The sequence below is a fragment of the Coffea arabica genome, chromosome 7c (assembly GCF_036785885.1).
Source record: "Coffea arabica cultivar ET-39 chromosome 7c, Coffea Arabica ET-39 HiFi, whole genome shotgun sequence".
NCBI lineage: Eukaryota > Viridiplantae > Streptophyta > Magnoliopsida > Gentianales > Rubiaceae > Coffea > Coffea arabica.
Window position 1 is genome coordinate 7,747,853 of NC_092322.1, and position 24,770 is coordinate 7,772,622.

Here is a 24,770-nt window from a genome sequence, read left to right on the forward strand (position 1 = left end):
TTTAAATATCATTAACTTCCCTTAAAACTAATGTTATTATAACAAATTAGCCCAATTCAAAAAAATCAACAATAAAAAAATAATTTCAAGAGTAAGAAGAATATTTTATACCAAAAATACCCCTTAACTTATTACTAGTTGGTTATCAAAAGGAGGTATTAGTTAAAAATAGATAACAAAGGCTAAACTTTAGTATGAGTATAATAGAATTTAGTAACAACGATTATTTTTCATAGTACTATATAATATAACAAAATCAAAGTATTGAAGAGGAAAAGTTGTTAACTTGGAATCAAAATTTACGCGAAAATTTCCTAAACTCTTATAGCTAGTTTTGGGAGCTATGACTAATGAGAAAATAAAAGAAGGTGACAAAAAAAACATTCTTTCTAGTATTTGGGAGTTTTTGAGGGGCAGAAATGGATGGAAAGCGTCTGATTTGGATAGATGAGCTCCTACGGTGGTGGTTATCAAAGTTTTTCCCTTGAATGTGGGCGGAAAGTATTGGAAAAGCTGAGAATAAAATTTTTCTAAATGCCAATTTTGTCCTCAAATGTGTACTGAACAAATTTTTATTGACACACACACACACACACACACACATATATATATATATATATCCAAAATTATCCCTTTTCCTACCTTAACTCCCAAACAACATTAAGGGCCTGTTTGAAACTTGAGTTTTTTTGGAGTTTGTCTAAAACTTTACTGTAGTGCACTGTAGAAGTTTTTGAAAAAATTTTGTAGAAATTTTTGTAAGATGAAAAATTTTTTTGTATAAAATTTTTGTAATAGAAGTTTTTGTAAAATAAAAAATTTTGTAAAAATTTTTGTAAGGTGAATTTTTTTTCCTTTTCTTTTTTTTTCCTTTCTCTTTCTTTTTTCCCTTTCCTTTTCTTTCCTTTCTTTCTTTCTTCTTTTTATTCTTCTTCCTCTTCCTTCCTCCTTCCGCCACCCCTCTCCTCCCTTTCCCCTTCTCCTCTGCATTTCCCCTGCCACCCCTTCCCCCGCCAGCCCCCCTGCCCCTTCCCCCTCCCCTCTGCATGCCACCCCCTTTGCCCCCCGCTAGCCCTTTCCCCGCTGCTGCGCCATCCCCTCTACCCCTTCCCCCTCCCCTATGCATGCCACCCCTCCCCCCCCAGCCCTTCCCTCGTTGCCCCGCTAGCCCCTATGCCGTGCCCCTACCCCTCCCCCTTCCCCTGTGGGCCTTCCCCCGCTGCCCCGCCACCCCCTCCCCCCACCACCTTCTCTACCCCTTCCCCCTCCTCTTTGCACACCACCCCCTCTGCCCCGCCACCCCCCTCCCGTTTCCCCCTCAGAATTCAAATTCTGATGATCTTATTCTGCTGCATTCCATAAGGAGTGCGTTTTTTGACATGGTGGGCAGGCAGGCTGGTATATACCGTTGCTGTGATACGAGGAGCTTCTGGTGTTTGCTGCCAAGATTAAATTAAAAAATCTAAGATTCGCAATCCCAAATAAGATCACATTCACAAAATCTGTGGGCCTTGATTTTGGTTTCCATCAGCACCACCATCGTGTACGGACCCATGGGCTTTAACGAGCCTCAACCAGTCACCTTCCAACAGTCAGTTTCCAACGGAGGGGAGGGGGAGAGGAGAGGGAAGGAAAGAGGGAGGGAGAAAGGAAGGAAAAAAAAATTTGGGAACACTAGCGCCGGAATAGGTGGCCAACGCCGGAAACAGCGGCGGAGGTGGCGGCCGGCGATGAAGGTACGGTGGATGGGTTAGGTGAGGAAAAAAAAAAAAAGATAGAAGTTTTTTGTGTATTAGATATTTTGAAGTGTGTGGGTTAAAAAATTTCCCGTAGCTAAAGTTGTTAAAAAACTTGTAGCTAAAAAATTTGGCCAAAAAACTCACTTCCAAACATGCCCTAAAATCTCTTCTTTTCCTTTCTCTTATAACTTAACATTTCCCATCTTTTTTTTTTCTAACCTAAATATCCAAACTAGCTATAAGTATTAGAATTTGAAAAAATTTTGAAAAGAAATTGAACAAGATAAAATATGGCCTTTTATGAAAAAAAAAAAACATCACAATAGATGGCTAATGATAGAAAATATAGATGGCTACTGATAAAAAAATATAGAATATGCTAAAATATGTTATGTTTTTTGAATTATTTCTTTAACTTATAGGGTCCATTATTTCATATGATTAACAAGAAATTTCCATCATTTGTAATTATATATAAAAAAAACAACTCTCAAGTAATGTTTGGATTAATAAAAAGGTATGATTTTAATGGAAAAGCAAATAAATCAAAGTAGGAAATTTTTTTCTAGCCATCTTGTTTGGATTACTTATACAAAGAAAAGAAAAGAAACACCAAATATTTTGAAAAAGAAAGGAAAGAATAGATTATGTGCGGTTACATTTTATCCATAACTTAATAAAATCTAATTGTAAACATATTTTAATACTTTACCCTCTTTTGTGTATTTTCATATTCATCTTGTTATTCCTATGAAAAATGTATGACATAATAATATTTAAATAAGAATTTTAATCTTTTCTTTGAAGAAAGAAATTACAAAAACTACTAAAATATAAAAAAAGAATTATAAAATGTTAACAATTATCATTATAAAATTTAGTATCCAAGATTTTCAAATTTTTTTATATTCAAAATCATGGTTAATTTAGTACAAGTGACTAAATTGTTTCTCTCCATATAAATATGTAATATTTCTTAAGTTAAAAGGATGGTAAAGTCATTTGGCCATCCATGAGATAAGCATTGAATCCAAATGGCTTATAGGGGAGGTAAGTGATATTTTCAAAATTTTAGGGGAGGGCAGTGAAATTGTCAGAAATCACAAGGGAGGTTTCTGAAATTACCCCTTAAATTATACTATAGACGCAACGGCTAGCCTGTAAAACGGTAACCTGCAACGGTCAAATGATTCAAAACTTTTCTCCTTCCCATGCTTCGCTAAATTAGACCCTGAGTTGGCCTCCCTCCTCCATCTCTTCTCCCTACCTCTCTCTCCATTCTCCACCCTCCCTCCATTTCTGCACCAAACCCACAAAGAAGTTCTTGTATCCTCTCCTGAATAATTCCACATTTCTTTCAACGTCTCTTGCGCTCAAATCAAATTAACTGCTAAAACCCATTTGAAACTGAAGATGTTGCAAGATATGTGGAATGCACCTCCTGGATTCAGACCCACGAAATCCGCTCCTTCATCTCCTGCTAAGCCTCTCGGGGTCTCCAGAACTCGCTCTGAATCCTTCCAGGTCGCTCACAAAGTCCCAGTGGGTGACACCCCTTACGTCAGAGCCAAAAATGTCCAAGTAAGCTACTTTTTTTCAAATGGGCTGCTTTAATTTTTTTTTCCCCTTTTTCTTCTTCAGAATTGAAACTTTTTGAAAACGGGTTAGACTCTCTTTCATTGTTTCCGGCATCTCTGTTTCAAATGGATATGGCCTTTTAATTTTTTTAGCACTTTCTGGATTTTACTGATGTTGTCTGCATTTGTGTTTTTATATTGCTCAGTTAGTGGATAAGGATCCAGAAAAAGCCATACCATTATTTTGGGCAGCCATTAATGCTGGAGATAGAGTAGATAGTGCTTTGAAAGATATGGCAATTGTAATGAAGCAGCAGAATAGGGCAGAAGAAGCTATTGAAGCTATTAAGTCACTAAGAAGTCGGTGTTCTGATCAAGCTCAAGAGGCTCTCGACAACATCTTGTTAGACCTCTACAAGGCATAATACTTCCTTTTACTGTCAATTATTTCCATTTAGAAAGTTAATTACAGTTATCAAAGTTAGCATTATAATCAAATATATGATCTTCCAGAGATGTGGGAGATTGGATGACCAGATAGGATTGTTAAGGCATAAGTTATACTTAATTCAACAAGGAATGGCCTTTAACGGGAAGCGCACAAAGACAGCAAGATCTCAAGGGAAGAAATTTCAGGTGTCTGTTGAGCAAGAAGCCACCCGATTACTGGTATTGATCCAGTGCCGAACTTCAATTGCATCCTAATTTGCTTCTTGCTTGTACTGAAATCAGAATGTTCATGCAAATGGACAAAACTTTGTATGTTTCAGGGGAACCTGGGATGGGCATTAATGCAGCAACACAACTATATTGAAGCTGAAGATGCTTACCGGAGGGCATTATTGATTGCAGCGGACAATAATAAGATGTGCAATTTGGGCATCTGTTTAATGAAACAAGGGAGAATAGCTGAGGCCAAAGAGAATCTCAGGAGAGTCAAACCAGCAGTGGCTGATGGCCCTAGAGGCATCGATTCACATCTTAAGGCTTATGAGAGAGCTCAGCAAATGCTCCGGGATCTTGAGTCTGAGATGATGAATAAAGGTGGAGATAGGGTAGAACAGAGCAAGTTGTTTGATGCATTCCTGGGTTCCTCAGCAGTCTGGCAGCCTCAGCCTTGTAAAGAGCAGAGCAATGTGTCGACTGCAGATTCTTCTAATCACCACCGGGACGAATATGCTGATGAGAATATCAGTTCTAACCTAATACAGAACCAAATGGTTCCTCCTGTACAGAAAAATGTCAAATCAAGTGCCGTTTATGGGAATTCACTCAACATTGATGCACCGCCATTTTATTTTTCAAAATCTTCCAAGGATCCAATCGGTACTCAGTTTCCAGAAACCCTCAAGAGAACAAGATCTGGAAATGCTGCTAACTCGGCTAGAGCAAAGACAATGGGAGAGTTGATGATGATATCATCCCTAGAGCCAGAACAAAAGGTCCGAAAGCAATCAATTTCGCCAGAGAAAGATCCCGATAGGCTGGCAGATTTGCTACCAGATAGCAAGGACTTTGAAGAGGCAATACTAGCCGCGGTATTAGGTTCAGGCCATGAGTCTGGGAAATTTTTGGAATCCAGGAATGATGCTGGAGTATCTCAGCAAAAGGTTGATAAAAGGTTGAAGGTCTTTCAGGACATCACGCTGTCTTTGAGTCCAAGGGCTTAACTAACATATTAGCCATACAGCAGCAGCTAATTGAATAATTTTATTTTAGGTTTTATCAAGTCTTAGCTTGGAGATGAACTTTTTCTCCTCAACTCATATCATATTTCTCAATAATAAGAGAGTATGTCTTACTTGGTTCTACTTGGTTCTAAAATAGGTTAAATTAATATCGAGGTTCTAACAGTCCTATTTATTAAACTTTGCCTTGTGGCTTGATGTAACAATTATTTTGACCTCACTTTCCCAATAAAATTCTTCCTTTCATGCTTACTTCCATGATGTTACTTCTGATTCAAGTTTATATACCACCTTTTACTTCTTCTTTTTTTTTCCCTTATTTTTTGTTCTTCTAAGAGCAAGCTATACAACCCATTGGTGCGGAATGGCAACATAAAGATTACATTACAAAGGAAAATCCTTAAAAGGATATTGGTCTAAATGTTTGCCCCCATAGCATGAGAGGACAAGTGCATTATTTGATCTTCATGTGAATCACAACTATGACAAGATATAGTTGCTATGACATAATTCAATTGAACGTAAATAATTCAGAAATCTTGTTTACTTGGCTCTTCTGTTAATTTCGTAGAAGTAACTCAAGATGATTACAGTTGCAGCAACAGCTACTCCAAATGCAGTTTGGGCTAATTTGAAACGAGAGGAAGGTGGGTTGAATCCAAGCTCTGAAAGTTTCTTATGTGAGGCTGCATAATCTCTGAAGAATGCCTCCTGATCCTGCCAGAGCCAAAGCAAAAACAAATACTGATCATCACAAATTGGCTTCATTGAGTAAGGGTGCATAAAGTAATATAACAAAAGAGGGTGTGGTTTTTCTGTCCTTTCCCTTTTGTTCTTCAATTCGTTTTGTGTAGCAATTTTCCGTGGAGAGAAGTAATCCATCTCATATGATTTTTATGAACAATTTTCTGACCTGTATGACCATTGTTTACAATAGAGAATGTCAAAAAAAAAAATTTTTTTTTCCAAAATCAGTAGTTATCCATTTTCCAAAAGCAGATTTTTAATTTCTTTTTTTTTTTTGTCAAATTCACAAGCACGCTTGTTCTTTCAATTTTAGTACCAAAATGTACCTCCCACCTCCATCATCTCAACCTTTTCCAGGGCTTTTACTGCTGCTTATACTAGGAAGAGTCTATGGTAAGACCACCCCTACTTTCCCAATCCCAGAAGAATTTGCTGGCGAATGCACATCAGTCCCTCAGTCTCTAAAATTATACGTATTTGCAGATTATCTAACTGACACGTATCAACCACACAAAATATCAGACAAGTTTACAAGCACATCTTTTGACAGGTATGATCCGCTTTGTTTCTGATTCATGTTAATATCAACTTTAGAGTTAAGTCAAAGATTAGTGGAGAAGAACCAAGTTAACAATTTAAAAGTTGTGAAGAATAAGCTGCTCTACCTTTGCATAAATCTCCACAAATCGACGAAATTCAGGGTCCTCTACCAGAGCTTTATCTGTGGGAAGTTTCAAGAGGCCTTCTGAATCGCCTTTCAGAAGCTCGCTGTCATATCACAATGTTTACAAACATTAAAAGATCATATTATTCCATAGATAGCAATCCAAAAAGATGCTAACTCTCTGTCTAATCTTACAAGAAATATGAGTTGTCAAATTTCAGAGGTTCATATGTCCAAGGTCCATCAAAACCAGATCGCTCTAGATGAGCCCTACCCTGGATAAACTTGGAGAGTTTATGTAAGCTCTTTACTTTGGTAAACTATACAAAAAATCAAATGCTGTATATGTGGGTAAAAATTACCAATGTGTGGCCCCCAGAGAGTGCCACAATATCCTGATCAGAAAGACCCATCCTGTAGAAGACATCTCTTAAATGTGATACACCTGATGTGGGGGAGAAGGGAGGAAGGCGCGGATTAGAGAAATATAACTAGCTTCTAAAATCGTGTTTAACTGAGTGCAATCGTTCTTTAGTAAACATAAATGGCCTTCAAGCTCTTCATTGTAGGTCACTAAATGTTGCAATTTGCAAGGTCATCTTGTTAGTTGCATTCAAAGAAGAATATTAGCCAGCATATTCATTCAGTTAATTAGCAAGCATATCTATTAAATTGATATAAAAGGCAAAATTACACTTTGAGCATACACTAAATAAACAAGAAAACAGTATAACAACCCAATGTAAATTTTTGTGACATGGCTAACCTTCCTTAGCATCAGGAAGGCGGCCTTCTTCCGGACAAACCACAGAGTCCTGATGGAAAAGTAACAAGTTACTGAAGCACATTGTCTTTCTCTTCAGTTAAAGATAGCACAAAGAAAATTCGAGTTGGATGTTTATAACTTCCTCCATAGCATACCTTTCTACCTGGGACAAAATCAATGGTAGGGCCTCCAGTTACCTCAACTGCTACAACACCAGCCAGCTGAAAACTCAAGATATCAAAGAAAGGAAAAACAGATTAAGGCTCCAGTTTGAACCTTGCAGAAGAATTGGAAATGCAATAGAAGGAAATATTCATAAAGCTAATATGTCCTTGCCATACTAAAAGCTTATATGTCCTTGCCACACTAACTCATAGAATTCTCCATTTCTATGGTCATTACATGAATGAAGCAAAGCAGGTTCACCAAATTAAGCAGAAAGGCAACATAAACCAGCAGCTACTAACAGAAACTAGAACAGGCAACTAAAATTACCTGATAGAGGTCAGCATATGTAATTTTTGGATGTTTAGCTTTTATCTCCTCTGCTCGCGAAGAAGAGGAAAAAAAAAAAAAAGAATCCATTAATTCAGTGAACAAGAAAGTCATATTCAGCGTATGAAGTAGACACTGTATGTGATTCGAAAAACTAGATACTATATGAAATAAACTTAATAATCTTGATCGCAATCTTTTTCTCCGCACAAAACTATCAGATTCAGAGCATAGCTCACTAGCTACTCGAAACTGAAGAAACAATCTAAAACCATCATGTCATAAATGCCTAATCACCAGCAGAACTGCTCTAAAAAATCTCAGGAGGTATACAAATCTCTGCGTTACATGTACTTTAGTTTTTGAAATCATAAGGGGAAGGATGGACTGACCACATAGGTCGACTGCAATTTTCAAGCCGTTATTGGCAGCATGCTTCAATTCTACCTCGTTCCTGATTGATCCATTAGGCCCTCCTGTCTTTGTTTTAGCATCATAAGTCCCCGCGTCATGCCACCTACAAAGAAATATATACATGTATCCACCCTCAGGTTTTCAATTGAGCTCACAACCGACAAGCTTTATTTATACAACAAAAATCAAATGGTTCCTGTTCGTAAACATGCAAATGCAACTAAGGAAACAGACCCCAGAAAAGAAAAGAGAAAAAGGAGAGATGAAAGAAGAAAGAAATAGAGAGAGATACGCTAAGCGGAGCATGATAGGGGCGCAGTTCTTGGAGGAAATGAGAGCTCTAAGGTTTCTGCAAGCCCTCTCTATTTCCTTCCTGTACTCTGCATCCACCACCGGTGCCGCCATTATCGTCCAATTTCTTTAGCAGTTCAAAGGTAACTAAATTTCTCCAATCGATTCTCCAAATATAAGCTCTTAGAGAAGAGAATGAGTGCGCAGAAGGAAGAAGAAATGGATCTTAGTCCTACAGAAGAAGAGAAGAAGACAAAGTAAAGAATACTTGCTTGGTTGGTTCGTTGGTCGTTAATTTGTTATGGAGGGAAATGATAAGCTGGTGAGTGATGAGGTTATAGTTTCGAAGCAATTGTGTTTGTTTTTACTTTTTACTCGACGCGAACTTTTAAAGCGCGTAGAAGATAAGCGCCAGGATCACAACGGAGTAATATAATTGGGTATTGCCGTGGACGTGAGCTGTGTGTCGACTGTCGAGCACTGTGAGTGGGCCTCGTCTGCTTATCCATTATTCCTTGGGCTCCGGGTTTTTCCTGTGGGCTGTGCGTCGAGATGACTTTTTGCCTTGCAGGCTGTTTGTCGTTTGTTTATATAAATGTCCACTAACGGCCCATAATCTCACTCATTTCAGGGATTGGGTTTTTGGTCTTCTTATTACCATCACCGATTCAGCATTAATGAAATTCATCGTCATTAACTAAAACTATCAGTCAGTCACTTGAGTTATTGGAAATCCGTCAATAAGAGTTGAAGAGGATAAAAAAATAATAATAAAAAAAAGGACACGGAACCAATTTTTTTGTAATGAATCTTTTAAAAAAATAATACTCACTCCGTCCCACTTTCATAATCTTGTTTTCCTTTTTCGTCTGTCCCAAATTATAGTCCACTTTCCCATTAAGAAATGTAGTAATCTTTCAAATTATCTAAAATACCCTTATTAAATATCTTGTTATTAATACATTGTTATTAAATACTAACCCACTACATTGAATACATTGAGCTTTTTCAATACTAACCCATTAGCTGTAACTGATATTAATTGGCACTCTTCGTGATTAGCGTAAGGGTATTTTAGGAAATTATTAATCTAAATTTATGTTTCCAACCAAATTAATTACACTTTCTTAATCTGTGTGAAAAAAAAAATCAAGACTAATAAAACGAGACGGAGGGAGTAATAAAAGAAAGGGGTAAATTTGTCAGGATATTAGATATCTGTAATAGTGGGAGTAGTGGAGTCTGGACCTGTCTGTAAATTGAAATTCTCTGTGTCAGCACGATTCCAATGTCACGGCTCCCTAGGAAAGTTAACCAATTTAATAATCACCCTCAATTAATTGATTCCCCCTTCTAATTCCTAATTAATTACCGGCAAATGACAAAAATTAGCCACCGCATTACCTCATGTATACAACTGTGGTATTGTACTATTAAATTACAGTCGAGTCCTCAAAATTTATAAATTTTGGATTTAAGTCCCTCTTTCTTCTCTCACTTCTTAAATTTCACCCCTTATTTGAAATTCAATTTTTGCACACATGTCATGAATCAAACGGTGATAGTGTATATAATTTCAGTGTATATAAAATTTACTCAAAAAAAAAAAAGTGTAGTACCATACATTTAAAAGTGATGCCATTGCCACTTCCCTTGGGTAAACCAGCGCTAATCCTTCTTTCACTAAGTCTTTTGTATTTTTTTTTTCAATCAAATAGCAATCCTACACTATTCAATACTATATAAGAACATTTGAGGAAAAGGACCCGTTAGACCAAATAAGTATACTAAAAAATTATAGGAAAATGACCGCCTAATCTAGAAAATACACTACGCTCTCTCTAAACTTGTTTAGCATACAATGCAATTAAATACCTTATTTACAATTCAGAGAGGGATTTGAATGTTATAATGATCACATCATCTCCCAGTGCCCTCATTATTGGCCACTCCAGAAGAGAATCTCTTTATAATCTTTTGTATTTAATCGATTTTTGGGGGGTAAATCGGCATGCATGCAAATATAGGGTTCGTATTCCTACAATAACTTCTGTTTTCATATTTTTCCGTTCATTTTTCTTCTTTATTCCGTAGCCAAAAGAATTGAACATCAAAGTGTAGTAGGCGCCTTGGAATTCGGACATTCAAGATTTTTTGAGTATCGTAATAGTATATTAAATTTGCAAATCTACTTCCAATAAACAAACAAAATATACACAGGATTGGAAGTAGTAACTGATGCCTTGCCAGCATCCACGTACGGGGTACGTAATCTTGGTTTGGTAAGTACATATGTAAAGTAACCACTGGGCCAATGGTTCAGTGGCCAGCAGGAGCGATTTAAATCTTTTATTGGACGTAAAAAATTTAAGAATTATGTCAAAGTATTTTTTTAATCTAATTGGATCGATATAAAGTACATCCGTAAGCATCAATCATATTGAGCTTAATGTGAAACGTTTTTACCACATTAAACTGGTCATCATGTCCGTTTGCAAAACTCTAGTCACAAAAAGTACCCTCCCAACATCCCAGGCCAGCAGAGCATGCCCGTATCTTGAATCCAGTTCAAATGTTCCCAGTCGCTTGGTAGAAGACGTGAAGCCCTGCACATGAATCAGAGAAGAAGGGTTTGTCGTAAATAACGGACACAGCAGCTGGGCATTTTGGTCTCGAACAAGCGATTATAAAACGTCATGGCACTCTGCCCAATGACCTCATTGCCCTCCCCTCCATCCTTACTTCCCAAAACTACTGTTCTTACTCTCTAGCGTTTTGTGTTTTCACTTTTGATTCACCCCACAACCACCGTCCATCCATTCAAGAATGAGAGAGGAGCCAAGAGAACAACAATAAAAGAAAGAAAGGAAAGATTTTGAAGCTGATGATGCAGAAAGTGTGATGCCATTTGGAAATGCAATGGAAACTGAAAAAGTGTTGGTGACTGGTGAAGTTTTTATCTTTCCTTTTTATAGTCAAGCTGGAAATTGAAGGGGTGGTTTTTGCCCAATGTTTCTATAGTCAAAAAGCCAGTCCTATGTTTATGGTGCAAATTTCAGTACCCAAAGGCGTGCTTCTTTGTTCAGAGTACTAGCATACACAAAAGCAGAAAGATTTGTGGTTTTGTCTTTTGTTTCTTTCCTGTCTGCATCTTTGAGATGAAATCTTAGAAGAGCGTAAAGCTTGGCAGGATCAGAAAGAGGAACGCTAGTGCGTGTTGTGTGTGTTTTCGTTGCATGAGGGTGTGAGTTTCGGAGAAATCAAGAGATGGGGTGCTGTTACTCAAGGATAAAGCAAGAGGAAATGGTTTCAAGATGCAAGGCAAGAAAGAGGTACATGAAACAGTTGGTTAAAGCAAGGCAAGCTTTCTCAGCTGCTCACAGCATGTATCTAAGGTCTCTCAGAAACACTGGCTCAGCTCTGCTCCAATTTGCAACCAATGAGACAAACCTTCACTGCCAAAACCACCACCTTCCGCCGCCACTGCAGCCGCCTTTGCGGCTGCCTCAACTCCCAGCCACCCCACCACCTCCGCCGGTCCCAATGAGTCCTGTTTCTGACAGGTGGACAACCTCCACCACCACCACCACACACACCACCTCTTCCGCCCTCCTACCACCCCCTCCCCCTCCTCCTCCTCCGCCTCCGGCACCGGCTTCCTCCACCTGGGATTTCTGGGACCCTTTCATGCCTTCGTCGTCCAGGTCAGGGACGGAGGAGGAGTGGGAGGAGACGACCGTTGCTTCTGAGGTTGCCGCGACCACAACGGTTGGGGCAGCCAGCGTGGCGGCCCCACCGTCTGTCATCAGCGGGTTTTCGAAGGACACTGCCGCCACGTCGATTACAAGTGAGTTGGCTATGGTGGTCTCCACCAAGGGGAAAGACCTGGTTGAGATCATCAAAGAACTTGATGAGTATTTTCTGAAAGCAGCTAATGCCGGCGGGCCGCTCTCATTGCTCTTGGAAGTCCCCACTTGTACCTTTTCCGACCTAAGATCCTCAGGTAATCTTAACGCCAGATTCAGATGCATGATGAAGCCATCCATATCTTGTCGGATTATTTGTAATTTAAGGAGGAAAAAAAAAAAAAAGAGAGAGAGAAGAGGAAATGTTCTTGTGAATAGCCCATATCTTGTCCATCCTGATATTTTGTATTTTGTGGCTTTATTTGCAACTATAAGCAATTTATGAGTTGAGTGTTGACTGTATGCGGCAAATTGAAGCAAAATTCCATTTGGGCTTCTAGTTACTTTTAATTAATTGTGAAAATTGGAGTGCAAGATTATAATGTTGTTGCGAAAATGGGATGCAGGTAGAGTTTATGGGAGTGGGAGGAATCTGAATCCATTGTTGTGGACGTGGAATTCGAGTCCGAAATGGAATGGCGGATTTGGGAGATGCATTGAGGACTCGATTGGGAATGTGGATGTTGGTGGTGGTGTAGGTGTTTCCACCACAGCTACTAGTCATTGCTCAACTGTGGAGAGGTTGTACGCTTGGGAGAAGAAATTGTACCAGGAGGTCAAGGTACCTACTACCATCACCAAAATTTCAGACTTTGCTTCCGTTTATTGTGCATGTATTGATGTGGGAGCACTGGACCCTGCATGTATTGTGCAATTTTTTCATTTAGGACCCACAGGTCGTTAATTTACTCTTTTTTTTTTTCTTTATTTTTTGGGTTTCTGGTTGGGTTCTTGGGATTGCTTTTGGATGATCATAGAATGCTGAGAGTTTGAAGTTAGAACATGAGAGAAAGGCAGCCCAGCTGCGGAAGCTAGAGGTGAAGAGGGCTGATTATGTGAAGACTGAGAGAGCCAAGAAAGAAGTGGAGAAATTGGAATCAAGGATGATGGTTGCTTCACAGGCAATCGAAACCACGTCTGCTGAAATAATTAAGTTGCGGGAGTCAGAACTCTATCCGCAGCTCGTTGATCTTGTAAAAGGGTTAGTCCTCTCCCTCCCTCCCTCCCTCAACATTTTTTGTTATTCGTCTTCTCTACTTTCTGTTTAAAGCTAGCTTTTTCCTACGTGTGGATTGTAACTTAAAAAATAAGTTAAATTTGGTGGTGGGAATGGACTTATGGAGCGTTAGTTAGTTCTCCTGCAACTCCTTCCTGCATAGGACATAGGAGTGAGTTTCAGTACAGTACCTTTTAAGGTCTCTTTGACCACTTGGAAGACTAAGAGAGAGAGGTCGGAGGTCAAAGGTCAAGTTGAATTAGTACATTGTGTCGTGACATGATTATTATTATTATTATTATTAAAACTTCATCCGTATCCAATTGAATTCTATCCGTGCATGTTACTTTCACTTTTTTGAGGTTATTTGACTGCTTTTAGTGATTGGTCCCTGTCTTTTTTATGCCTTTTCCTCGGATACTTGACAATCACATATCACACAACGCAGTATAAAAGTACGTTTGTATAATGACAATGTAGGGTACATGTCCAACAGTCCAAGAAGCCCTAATAAGTAAACTACGTCCCTATTTCATTTATCTAGATGCTTTGCCAGAATCATTATCCTCTTGCATTCACCAACGACAAGCCTCACAAATCTTCATCATCTGGGTAGGATGAAGCAGCACCAACAGGCTGGAGATGTTGATGACTTTGGAGTAAAAAAAGAAGCTAAGAAGATTGGATGTCAATCTGTTTATATGAGTTAAGCATAGTCGCCAGCCAGTCAAGGTCTGGAAATGAGAATCTGCAAGGACTACAAGACCACTAAATGCATCTTCATTTTATGCCGTTGTGTCAAACATTCAGAGTAGCCACTGAATGAGGTCAAAATTGTCAATTTTGCATCTTTTCTTGGAATGAATTATCTTCTATTCTTTTCCACGAGTTTCATCCAGTCTCCTGCCTAGCTTGACTTTGCCATGCAAAGGCTATTCCTCTTGTTATAAGAATTTGCCTAATTCTTCCCAAATCTTGTAAACCTGGCTTTTTTTATTATTAACTCTTTTTCCCTGCAATTCATTGGTTATGCATATTTCCTAATCCTTGGCTTAGACGAGTTCACCATAAATGAATGAGAAGTTATGTTGGAAGTTAATTGCAAACTGGGTATTCGAATCAATGGAATCTTATGTGTGCAGCCTCACAAATTACTGACGTACTTCACTTTTCCTGGTTTACAGATTGATGGGCATGTGGAGAAGCATGTATGAGTGTCACCAAGTACAAACTCACATAGTTCAGCAGCTGAAGTATGTCAACGCCATTCCATCTACAAACCCAACCTCTGAAATTCACCGGCAATCAACTCTCCAACTTGAGCTTGAAGCACAACAGTGGCACATCTCCTTCTGCAACCTTGTTAAGGCCCAAAGGGATTACATTCAGTCCCTAACTGGCTGGCTCAGGCTTAGCTTGTTCCAACTCGGCAACAAACCAGCAGTCAGAACCGGACTGGATTCTGCAATTTACTCCTTTTGTGAAGAGTGGCAGCATACCGTCAACAATGCTCCAGACAAAGTAGCATCTGAAGGAGTCAAGAGCTTCTTAACAGTGATCCGTGCTGTTGTTGTACAGCAAACAGAAGAACAAAAACAGAAGAAGAAGTCAGAATCAGCATTTAAAGAGCTTGAGAAGAAGGCAATTGAGCTAAGATCACTTGAGTCTAAGTATGGTCCGTATTCTATGGCTGACAACTACAGCAGTACCAGAAGCAAGGATCCAGTAGGGGAGAAGCGAGCAAAAGTGGAGAATTTGAGAGCAAGAGCGGAGGATGAGAAGGCCAAGTATGAGAAGTCAGTTAGTGTAACGAGGGCAATGACACTGAATAACCTGCAAATGGGGTTGCCGCATGTCTTTCAGTCAGTGACCGGTTTTGCCAATGTCTGCACACATGCATTTGAGTCTGTCTATAACCAGGCTAAAAGTACTGATGAGATGCAGATGCAGATGCATGATGTGAAACGACTTTTGCCTTGAGAGAATAGGCTGCTCAACTCCTATATGGTTGGCCAGAGAAAGTGTGTACTTAGTTTTGCCTGTGTATACTTTGTTTTGACTGAAGAAAAAGGGTCAATTCAGATGCAGAATATTGACAAGATTATATCCTCGTAGTTCAGTGAAATACAGTTCCCTTTGGTACTGAGCTGATGACTGTAAACCATAAGAAAGGTCTCTGTCATGCAAGGCATCTTCCTTATGGAGGTAGCAAGATATTACTTGTGATTAAATGCATACTTCTGACAGAACGGTGGAAAACGTTCAGCAGTAGAGGATCCTAAGTCTGTTTAAATTTTGGTTTAGGTATTAGAGTTGTTTGTTTAAACAAGTATTAGCGTCCATATAAATTCTTTCTGTTTGTTCACTCTGTAGGATCTTTATCCAATTTTGCGCAGCTGCATCAGGTTTCTTTACGTCTGTCAGCTACTCATCATTCTTTTCCTGTCCTTTCTCTCCCTTTTTTGGTTCCTAGTTTATGTCCATTATTTCCCTGGTGGTTTGAGTGTGGAGGCAAATTTGGAGCAAAAATTTTGCACTAGAGAATCTCCCCAATATTGGTGGAGGCAGATTACTAAGTGAACGAATTGAACACATCATAAAGGGTGCCAAGTATAAACCATCTATGGAAAAGCCAGCAAAAGACCTAACATTCCAACATATATGCAACACAGATGACACTCTCAGAAGTTTACTCCATTCTCTATTGATCCTTTCATCTATAAGACGGAAGATATCATAGAGAAGGAGAGAGACCAACGATCTAGAAAAACAATTACTGCGGGACAAAAAGACAGCATCCTAGAAGTGTACAAGTTCTGTTCCTCTTCTACTCTCCAAAAGGGAGAACAACAAGGTACTTACTAAAACAATCGCTCCATCATGCAGCCTGTGGATTAGTTGGGCCTAAGCATTTGGCAGACAACCACGTCAACCGCTTGTCAACTTTGAGAGATAAAAATGTCTCCCTTGCAATGCGGTTGTTGAAGAGGTCCAATGCAGCATAATAAATTTGGTCACTTACGCCTTGCAGATCATCCAATGCTCTCACACAATCTGTTATTGAATACCTGTCATTAAATTTCTTAAGAGCCGCAGCCCTGAGTTTTGAAGCAGCAGCCATCTCCATTATGGCTCCCGCAATGACCCCATCAATACCTTTACGCCCCCTTTTCTGCCCAATAACTCTAGAACCCACAGTTGATTGAAGATTCTCGGGATCATCAGCTGTTTCAGAGCCTTGCTCAGATTCTGAGTTAGATACGTCTTCCTGGTACACATTCAAAGCTTGTGGATCCGAAGTCGACAGAGTTCCTCCGTGCTCATAGGATCCATTTGACCTATTATATTTCCCCCTTGTCCCAGGTAATGAGAAAATCGTGCACAGTTGCTTGTACATTGGACATCCACTACTCCTTACAGGTTCAGAATCAGGATGTTCCTGTTAAATGTATATGATAAGTGATAGGTGGTTAATAACTAATTAAAGAATTCAAACTGCTTTTGATAAATGAATCAGATTCCTGTTTAGACATCAAGGAATGAACTTCCCAAGCTAAAACAGGTCATAACTTGTCTAATTAGTCACGACAATAGAAACAGGAATTGCAGACCTTGATATATGCATCCCATACTTCATCAGTAGCCATGACAACACCAGTGGCTGGATCCCACTTAAAATCACCGTGATCAAGCAGGGACTTCACAATTACATATTGCTTTCTTAAGGCAGCATAACGGCTTTTCAATTGCTCATTGTCCCACGCAAGGCCTGTTTTTTCACGGAAATCCTCACAGACACACTCCCATGCTTTCTTGTCAAAAGATTTATTGCGTTTATTCCCTTGGCGAACCTGCTCTACCAGCAAGTCCACTAATATTCTGGTCAGCGCTGATGTCCACTTAGCCCTTGAGGGTGATTCTGACTGCTGTACAGGAGGTAGTCTCCTTGAACGAGTAGACCGGCTTGCCATCTGCCAGATCAACACCATGCCGTCAAGTGACAGTTCAGCATATACCTAATAATGCTTCAAAAGGACAAACTACAACACATGATATGGGGAAAAAAATCCAGAAAAAGAAAAGGCTAACTGCTGAAGCTCTATTTCTTTCATTTGTCTGGTCTGTTTTCCTTTCATTTTTGGAATTTAACTCAAAAAAGCTTGCGAAGGCATTATTAAAAGATAGCCAACCTTTATAAAGTTCTTTGAACACCAATTTACTATCACAGGATCACACACAAGTTCAGAAGCGCTTAAACACCACGACTTTGCAGGCCTTGCTTTTGAAGTACGTGAAATTTGTTAAGCATGTCAAGAAGAAGCAGCATTTTAATCAAATAGATGTGGAAGTCAAGGCAAAGAAGCATCAAAATTTGATGCTATTAAGGAACATCCAACAAGCAGCATCATGCATTTTCTGCTAGCAACACTTAACCACTAATCAAATTGTATATTACAACAATAATATCAACAAAATGGTATGTTATATTAGTACTTCTATTTCAGTTACTCCAAATTTTCTTGGTTTCTGGTAAGAATAAGTTTCTTCTATCCTAATGATCAACTATAACCAACTCCAAATTGCGCAAAATAACAAGGCAAAAAGAAAAGGAAAATAAAAGGATGAAAAAAAAAAAGGGCCGATTGGAGGACAGCTTAATCCGGCCACCGTGCCCTTATTTTATAATTGGAGAATAATGGCGAAGCATACCCAGCGGAAAAAAAAAGGTCTTGATGGAGACTTGGAGGGGTTGATCAATTCAATATGTTTGCTCGTTGATGATGGTGTAGGAGGGCGAGAGTAGCGGTGGCGCCGCCGATGGACGAACTGAAGCCTGAAGGCAGAGAATAAGAGATGCCCGACACCAGTACAAGTGTCTTCCGATACAGCCAGCTAAGTTTGTACGGAGAGAATAATGTAATTATAAATTCCATATATTTTGAGTTTTCAAAAGGATAAGAAAAATATTATGTAAACAAAAGAGAACCTAATTTGAAAATAATTTATGTGAGAAAAAAATCAACTCAATTCCTGAAATTCTACAGGTCTTGTGATTGAAACAGTAGCATAAGAAGACACTAAATTTGGATTTGTTTGGATAAAACATTATTTGAAATAATTATTATAATAATTTTTATAACGTGGAATAAAAAAATATGTTTATAATACAAATAAAATATTATTTAAAAAAATGAAAGTATCCAAACCATTAACCAAGTGCTTCATCACCTGTCTACTAGGTTTGACGGAATGGAGGAATTAAGGGGAAAGGGGGGGGGGGGGAGGTTTTTTTTTTTGTTTTTGAAAAAAACTTAATAAAAAAAAATCTTCTTTGCGTGACCTACTAGAGGAAATAATCAAAATGTGTTTTTTGAGCAAAAATTGCTGTTTCCAGGATGAAGAAAATAGGTAACAGGACGCATAATTCAGCGTAGTCGAAGGTTGCCTCTACAATTACAAACCATGTAGCAATTTTTTCAGCTACATATGACCAAAATCTGGGTGAGCTAAAGAATGCACAAAATGATGACCCCCCTGAATTGCCGGACAAAACAAGGCTTCACAATGAAACTATTACATCTTGATACTAGAATTTACATAATTTACAAAAAGAACGCCGTGTTGAGGCGGAGAGATTCACCGGTTGCTTGACAAAGTTTACCAATCTTCTATTTCATCCTCACTTGTCATCTCACTTTTATCATCATCCAAAATAAGTCCATCCAAGTCATCAGCCATGTGTTCTGGGGATGCTTCATGAGCTTCAAAATCTTCAGATGCTCCTCTATTTCCTATCCGCTTAAGGGTAGGTTTAATCTCCGTAGCAACAACTGACAGATCATACAAGTTTAACCCATTATTAGCATCACGTTGCTGGCTTACCATTTGACACTGCAAACACATCAAAGGGCGCGCAGATGCATTACTATTAGGAGGTGAAAAGTGACAAAATGGGCAGAAGCTCACCAAGTACACAGACAAATTGAAGTAAAGGGTAAGAATTGACAATCATTGGATCGCACATTTACTCCAAAAGGACAATTTAGACACATGATAAAGAAAACCCACATTAGTATACGAATTGAGCTTACACTTGATGGACATCTGCTGCTATCACCCCCACCCCCCAACACAACAAAACAAAAAAAAAAAAAGATCCTACTCCCAGTAAAGCTTTGTGGGCAAAGAACAAGTGACCACAGATAACTATGTAGTACAATTCGAACCAAAAAGGTTTTCTCGAGAAGCAACAACCTCTTGCAATTTGCAAAGCAATTCTTCTCTTTCAAGAATCAACAAGACTCCGAGTTATGAAGTGATTTAAACTATTAAATTTCAGCTTTGGAGATAAATTATTGGAGCTCGGATGCAATAACAAATTAGGCAAGATATACAGCCTTACGATGTTCACGATAAAAACACCTGCATAGACACGTGTCCCTGCATTTGTCTAACCTTATAGTGCCACAAAGATTGCTCGACCTGCCAAAGCTTTGGACGGCGAATAGCATGCCACCTATATGGTTAATGAAACATATGAGAGTTCTAGGAAATAGCACGTTAATGAATTATATGAGAGTTCGAGAAATGATAATAGTCACAAAGGAAAAGCAATCTTGTTAGACACGATACCTAGTGGGAGCCAGATGGGAATTCCCAAACAGCACGCCTCGCACAGCAACTGAAGCAGCAGCTGACCGAACAACATTCTCAGCCTCAAAGTTTCTAGCCATCCTTCCATTGACTGAAGCTAGCAACACGTCTGAATCACACAGATATGATGCCACAACCCAGGCATCATCTATAGCCTCGTCATTTACAAAATCTAGAACTGCAAGAAAATAGACAAACATGGAGGCCCAATTATGCACAATCAGACTTTTTCTAGCAAACAGAAGAAGTTCCAATAACTGAATGTCCTCAAATATTTTGCACGTTTTTATAGAGATGATAATCGTAGATTCTAGTAAAACATCTATTTCATGAAAAAAAAAAAAAAAAATCCTGCTACATATCAATGTTACCATTTTCATGTAGAAAATCAGCAATTGGACGACTTTGGCTATGTGCTTGACGAAGGATAGATTCTGGAGAATCCATTTTCAGAGGCAACCTTACAAATTTCTCCTTCAAATTAGTCGTATCTCTATCTAGAAAAAATAAGAAATGAGTCATATCAGAGGTTACAATTTCAATTCAATTCAACAAAGAAATAGAGATTCCTTCATGCAGTCTTTCCCATGCAACAGCAATAGAAGAACCTGGAATGAAGTGTTTGTAGCAACCCATAAGCGCCTCAAAGAAAGGTATTACTCATAAATTAACAGCTAATTAGCATGGAAATCCAATAAAACAGAGAGAAAGTATTTACATAGTGTATTTGTTGAGCATCTGTCTGAGACAGAAAATTATCCATTAGAAGAATATTTCAGAATCTCATGAAACTTGTCCTTTTAACAGAAACAACAACATGCAAAAAGCATACTATGCTCCAAAGAAGTTTTCAAGCAGACATTTCAGAGGAAAAAAAAATAATTAAGGCATAGAATGCAAGTCAAAATGATAACCAACATAAAGATGACAACTATGTAATCATGCAAAACTGGTAAAGAATCACATTACTTTAACATGATAGAAAAGATACAAATGTTTGGTAATAAGAGCTGATAAAATTAATTTACCCAACACCATGGAGGGTTCACTCTCTCTTTTGTTGTGCAAAAATTTCCCCAGTGCATGAAACAGAGAAAGCGTGTCATCTCTGCCAAATGACAATGAAGGCTCGATGTATAAATCAGTCAGACCATCTGTTCTTTCTCTTAAAGAAGGGGTAGAACCATCTGACAAACATAAAGAAGGTAGTTGATGTGGTTTCAGGCAGAAATACTGTAAGGATGTAATCGCATGTCTGATGTCACCTCCACTAGCTTTTGCTAGCAGCTCAATTTGTTCAGCACTCAATTCACATTCTTCTTCTTTGCATATTCTTGAAAGAGTTTTCTTCAGGGAATTAACAGTTATAGGGTTGAAAGACACCTGAAGTATTTATAGAGATAGATCAGGGTAAACATATAATCGAGCACTGAATTCCATAGCAGATGGATTATAAAAGGCAACCTTACAAGCCCCAGCTTCCTGAAGAGATACATGGAGATCCTCCCAGTAGCGCATGCTATTGTCAGTGGAGTCAGCTTTGACATAATCGGTCATCAATATGACTGTTGGAACACATACTGATTGCACAAGAAGATGCAGGCACCTATGAAGTCTTCCATAAGAAACTTTTCCATTTACCACTGGAAGATCATCGATTAAGAGTACAACTCGAGATCTTGGGCCCACAGTTGAAGAAATGAATCCATATTTCCTTATCCTTTCAACAAAACTTTCAAACTCTTCCAATTTTGAAGTGTACCTTAATCCTAGTCCAAAATGAGTGAAAGGAAAGTCATCCTGTTTACTAGAACAAGAAAATAATATTAAAAGCTCATGTTCATAATAGAAAAAAAATTGCCTTCACTGATGTCATTGATTAAGCAACTCCTTCAGAAACTAATTCCCAATCCCCAGGAAGAGATGCACAACAGCAAATTGTAGCCAATGAGTGAAATCTCTATTCCAAGTCCTATAATTTGGACATTAATTAAAAAGAAAATTGAAATTTTATGAAACACATTTCGCAATCACCTTTTCGGTCACATACATCACATCATAGATAGTGCAACAGTAAAAAACTAATGTGTGGTTGGAAGGGTCCAAGTGTCCAACATACCTCAACAAGTTTCCATCACAAAGAAAAGCTTTAAAAGGCATACGAACAAACAAATACAATGCAATCAGGGATGAAATTATTACCAGACTCAATTATCCAATTCCCGTACTACATTTGAAAAGGTATTCAAATGCATCCCTTGAAGTCATAACCATTAAAATTTGCAAGGCCCAAAACTTGGTAAATGACAGGAGACTATAACTAAAGTGTGTTTTATATAAGACATGTGACAAGCTGACAGAACAATGTACTGTTATATCACACTAAAAGCATCTAGGTTAATGTTATTAGAGTAAAAATACCTGAACTAGAGTTGTACAAATGTTCTTGCCATATTGTGGGAGTTGGTGTGTTCCATTCACTTATTCTAGCTCCAAAATGAGAAGCAATTGCATAAACAGTTGCCTGTAACAAGATAAGCACCTTACAATTGTTCTTGTGACGTGGGAAAACAGATGATTAATCTCAGGGATTGACAATCATGATCAAAAGTGGGTCTAATTTATGACACAATAAATACACATAAATGAAAGAAACAAAGAACATACAGATTTCCCAACTCCAGCTGGTCCCACGAACAGAAGAACATTTTTACAGAGGGTTTCCTGTCCAATGTAAAAGAAGAATTAGCGTCCAACAAGGCAACTAGTTTTTAACATGACAAACTGGTTAAAATGCATTGAAGTACATCCACACGGCAGCCACTGGGGGGGGGTGATGGGGGGAATGGGTTGCATTGTGAAGTGAGATGAGGATATGGGAAGCTGGCACTACCAGTACCGGTGCACAGACAGCATAGGTTATTCATTGATTTGAATGTGATGCAACAATAGCAGAAAAATGACATTGAACAATCATATTTTGGTTAGTGCTTCTTCATTTTGAGCTAAACAGTGCAATACAAGTGGCGATAACCAAAAGTTTGTTGGTAATAGCAGAGCATAAAAGAAACAAAAAACTGTTTTCTGTAGAAATTAAATGATAATCAACACTTTGGTTTTGCAACAGGATTTCCATTTGCAAAAGCAAAATACAAGGGCACCTTGGAGGCAGTCAATATTTCTTCAAACAGAACTTTTACTTCCTCAACCTGCAACATTCAAACGGAAGAATCACTGCAAAGCATATTCGGTACTTGAGTTGATACCTTGCATACAAAACACTTTTTAAATGATTCTTGTCCATACCTTCTTTTTGTGAACAGCAAGCTCTTCCAATGAACAGGGTTTGTATTTATCAGCCCATAACTCCCTGCTCATTCCATTCCCTGATATGTGTAAGCAAAAGTTAAATACCAAAATAAAGGAGTGGAATAAGTTCAAAGTTCAGGCTAGCACTCCCAGGCACATAAAATAAGAACCAAGATTCAGAAAAGAGGAAGTTTGTAACTAAATTAACTTTATGTGAACCAAGATGACACGTTAAGAAAGATTAAGCAATTATTAGTGGCAATCATACCAGTAGATACCTTGAATCCCCTAATCCCATCATCAAACTCCTCGCAAAACCGTCTAATCTGCATTATCGGAGTGTATCAAATTTCATGAACAGAAGGCCAGTAAAATGTTAGAACACAGCATAATCCACAGGGATAACTATGGTTGTTTTCCGTTAGTATTATCAGTACACAAATTTTCCGGAATGCTACTGTCCAGCCTGGCCAAAACATTGAGGTGACACTGAAATAACGTCTTATAAAGAAGCTTATTAAGGGAAATTGCTCAAAATTTCATCTTGGAACTCATCAACAACCAGGAAAGAATAAACCAAAGCACTCCCGTGCTGGCTGGCCCCCAAAACAACACAAAAGAAGGAACTCTAGAATCTTCAATCAAGCATACAAGTTAAAAAAACATATACCAGACACACAAGGGGCAAAAAAAAAAAAAGAAATTGCAGCAATGAGAACGATAATTACTTCATCAAAATCATTAGTTAAGGGCCCTTTACGCGGCCGAGGACCAGATTTTGAGAGGGAAGCCTTCTTTGCCCTCTTGCTGGGGTTAGTTGGAGGAACTGAAGCCGGTTTTGAGTAACTTAAATCCGATTTCAATGAAAAATCTTTATCGTCATCATCATCTTCGGAGGATGATATTACAATCGTAGCGTTTCTCTTCCCCCTACCCTTCATAGCCACCGGAAAGATAAAAACCCTAACTTGAAAGCAGAAAATAAATGTTGCTGACAACAGATGATGAATGCTTATGGCATCCAATAAATGAATTCAAGATTTCCAATGGGTTCACAAGTAAAGAAAAATTGGCATCGGAAATGGGATTAACTGGGGACTGCAGGTGGAGACGATTGCTTTACTAGCATATAGTTCGACTTCTTTACTAGCATGATTTGGGAAAGAAGGAAATGCCGAATTCCCGGGGTTTTCTTTTCTTTTCTTCTTTATTTTTTGGCGGGGAAATCAGTTTTAGCGTATCGCACAAGCCGAGGAGGCATCACCTTGGACTTAGAATATTTTTAAACAAACGGTGGTGCCATCTACGCATACAAAATATATAAAATACTTAAAGTAATGAGGTTAATACCACTTTGTCCCCCGAACTTTGGACGATTACCCACTTCAGTCCCTAAACTTAAAAATGGGACACTTAAGTCCCTAAACTTATAAATACCTCCCACTTAAGTCACTAAACTTATAA

At 38.5% G+C, this 24,770-nt stretch overlaps 5 protein-coding genes across 10 annotated transcripts; 2 read left to right on the top strand and 3 right to left on the bottom strand.

Annotated features, from left to right (window-relative positions):
• The first annotated feature begins 2,996 nt into the window (after nt 1-2,996).
• Nucleotides 2,997-5,304, top strand: LOC113697818 (protein POLLENLESS 3-LIKE 2-like). The gene is made up of 4 exons (XM_072058245.1): nt 2,997-3,320; nt 3,523-3,735; nt 3,830-3,985; nt 4,087-5,304. The coding sequence occupies exons 1-4, from the start codon at nt 3,153-3,155 to the stop codon at nt 4,984-4,986; spliced, it is 1,437 nt and encodes a 478-aa protein (XP_071914346.1). The 5' UTR covers nt 2,997-3,152; the 3' UTR covers nt 4,987-5,304.
• Nucleotides 5,305-5,358: 54 nt separating this feature from the next.
• LOC113700412 (L-ascorbate peroxidase 3-like) lies at nt 5,359-8,662 on the bottom strand. The gene is made up of 9 exons (XM_027220850.2): nt 8,383-8,662; nt 8,069-8,193; nt 7,677-7,726; nt 7,337-7,402; nt 7,182-7,230; nt 6,778-6,860; nt 6,611-6,690; nt 6,417-6,519; nt 5,359-5,721 (listed from the first exon to the last, which is right to left on the bottom strand). Exons 1-9 carry the CDS (start codon nt 8,493-8,495, stop codon nt 5,548-5,550), a joined length of 843 nt encoding a protein of 280 aa, XP_027076651.2. The 5' UTR covers nt 8,496-8,662; the 3' UTR covers nt 5,359-5,547.
• Nucleotides 8,663-11,009: 2,347 nt separating this feature from the next.
• On the top strand, nt 11,010-15,442 carry LOC113698080 (protein ALTERED PHOSPHATE STARVATION RESPONSE 1-like). Its single transcript, XM_072057528.1, has 4 exons — nt 11,010-12,384; nt 12,694-12,908; nt 13,105-13,328; nt 14,528-15,442. The coding sequence occupies exons 1-4, from the start codon at nt 11,649-11,651 to the stop codon at nt 15,321-15,323; spliced, it is 1,971 nt and encodes a 656-aa protein (XP_071913629.1). The 5' UTR covers nt 11,010-11,648; the 3' UTR covers nt 15,324-15,442.
• LOC113698083 (L10-interacting MYB domain-containing protein-like) lies at nt 14,457-18,369 on the bottom strand. 4 transcript variants are annotated; one of them, XR_011817747.1, is made up of 5 exons: nt 18,054-18,369; nt 16,955-17,368; nt 16,206-16,782; nt 15,053-15,176; nt 14,457-14,907 (listed from the first exon to the last, which is right to left on the bottom strand). XR_011817747.1 is itself a non-coding variant. In XM_072057530.1 (4 exons), exons 2-3 carry the CDS (start codon nt 17,330-17,332, stop codon nt 16,222-16,224), a joined length of 939 nt encoding a protein of 312 aa, XP_071913631.1. In that variant the 5' UTR covers nt 17,333-17,368; nt 18,054-18,369; the 3' UTR covers nt 14,457-15,176; nt 16,206-16,221. The 4 variants fall into 4 exon arrangements, 3 of the variants coding, with proteins under 3 accessions (XP_071913631.1, XP_071913630.1, XP_071913632.1); XM_072057530.1 differs by having other exon boundaries at nt 14,457-15,176; XM_072057529.1 differs by lacking the exon at nt 15,053-15,176 and having other exon boundaries at nt 18,054-18,367.
• A 328-nt stretch (nt 18,370-18,697) lies between these two features.
• Nucleotides 18,698-24,574, bottom strand: LOC113701080 (cell cycle checkpoint protein RAD17-like). 3 transcript variants are annotated; one of them, XM_027221561.2, is made up of 12 exons: nt 24,035-24,573; nt 23,575-23,632; nt 23,304-23,383; nt 23,159-23,206; nt 22,665-22,721; nt 22,419-22,521; nt 21,462-21,766; nt 21,026-21,380; nt 20,369-20,494; nt 19,977-20,175; nt 19,800-19,860; nt 18,698-19,235 (listed from the first exon to the last, which is right to left on the bottom strand). In XM_027221561.2, exons 1-12 carry the CDS (start codon nt 24,245-24,247, stop codon nt 19,002-19,004), a joined length of 1,839 nt encoding a protein of 612 aa, XP_027077362.1. In that variant the 5' UTR covers nt 24,248-24,573; the 3' UTR covers nt 18,698-19,001. The 3 variants fall into 3 exon arrangements, with proteins under 3 accessions (XP_027077362.1, XP_027077364.1, XP_027077363.1); XM_027221563.2 differs by having other exon boundaries at nt 23,585-23,632; nt 24,035-24,123; XM_027221562.2 differs by having other exon boundaries at nt 18,923-19,174; nt 24,035-24,574.
• Nucleotides 24,575-24,770: the final 196 nt, after the last annotated feature.

Coding starts and splice junctions, on each gene's coding strand:
- LOC113697818 (XM_072058245.1), top strand. CDS start 3,153: ATGTTGCAAGATATGTGGAATGCACCTCCTGGATTCAGACCCACGAAA. Junction 3,321..3,522: donor TCAGAGCCAAAAATGTCCAA/GTAAGCTACTTT, acceptor TATATTGCTCAG/TTAGTGGATAAGGATCCAGA. Junction 3,986..4,086: donor AAGAAGCCACCCGATTACTG/GTATTGATCCAG, acceptor TGTATGTTTCAG/GGGAACCTGGGATGGGCATT.
- LOC113700412 (XM_027220850.2), bottom strand. CDS start 8,495: ATGGCGGCACCGGTGGTGGATGCAGAGTACAGGAAGGAAATAGAGAGG. Junction 8,194..8,382: donor CCTATCATGCTCCGCTTAGC/GTATCTCTCTCT, acceptor ATTTCTTTGTAG/GTGGCATGACGCGGGGACTT. Junction 7,727..8,068: donor AATTGCAGTCGACCTATGTG/GTCAGTCCATCC, acceptor CTTCGCGAGCAG/AGGAGATAAAAGCTAAACAT.
- LOC113698080 (XM_072057528.1), top strand. CDS start 11,649: ATGGGGTGCTGTTACTCAAGGATAAAGCAAGAGGAAATGGTTTCAAGA. Junction 12,385..12,693: donor TTCCGACCTAAGATCCTCAG/GTAATCTTAACG, acceptor AATGGGATGCAG/GTAGAGTTTATGGGAGTGGG. Junction 13,329..14,527: donor CTCGTTGATCTTGTAAAAGG/GTTAGTCCTCTC, acceptor CCTGGTTTACAG/ATTGATGGGCATGTGGAGAA.
- LOC113698083 (XM_072057530.1), bottom strand. CDS start 17,332: ATGGTGTTGATCTGGCAGATGGCAAGCCGGTCTACTCGTTCAAGGAGA. Junction 16,783..16,954: donor TATGGGATGCATATATCAAG/GTCTGCAATTCC, acceptor TACATTTAACAG/GAACATCCTGATTCTGAACC.
- LOC113701080 (XM_027221561.2), bottom strand. CDS start 24,247: ATGAAGGGTAGGGGGAAGAGAAACGCTACGATTGTAATATCATCCTCC. Junction 22,522..22,664: donor CAGCTGGAGTTGGGAAATCT/GTATGTTCTTTG, acceptor ATCTTGTTACAG/GCAACTGTTTATGCAATTGC. Junction 19,861..19,976: donor TCCCATCTGGCTCCCACTAG/GTATCGTGTCTA, acceptor TTAACCATATAG/GTGGCATGCTATTCGCCGTC.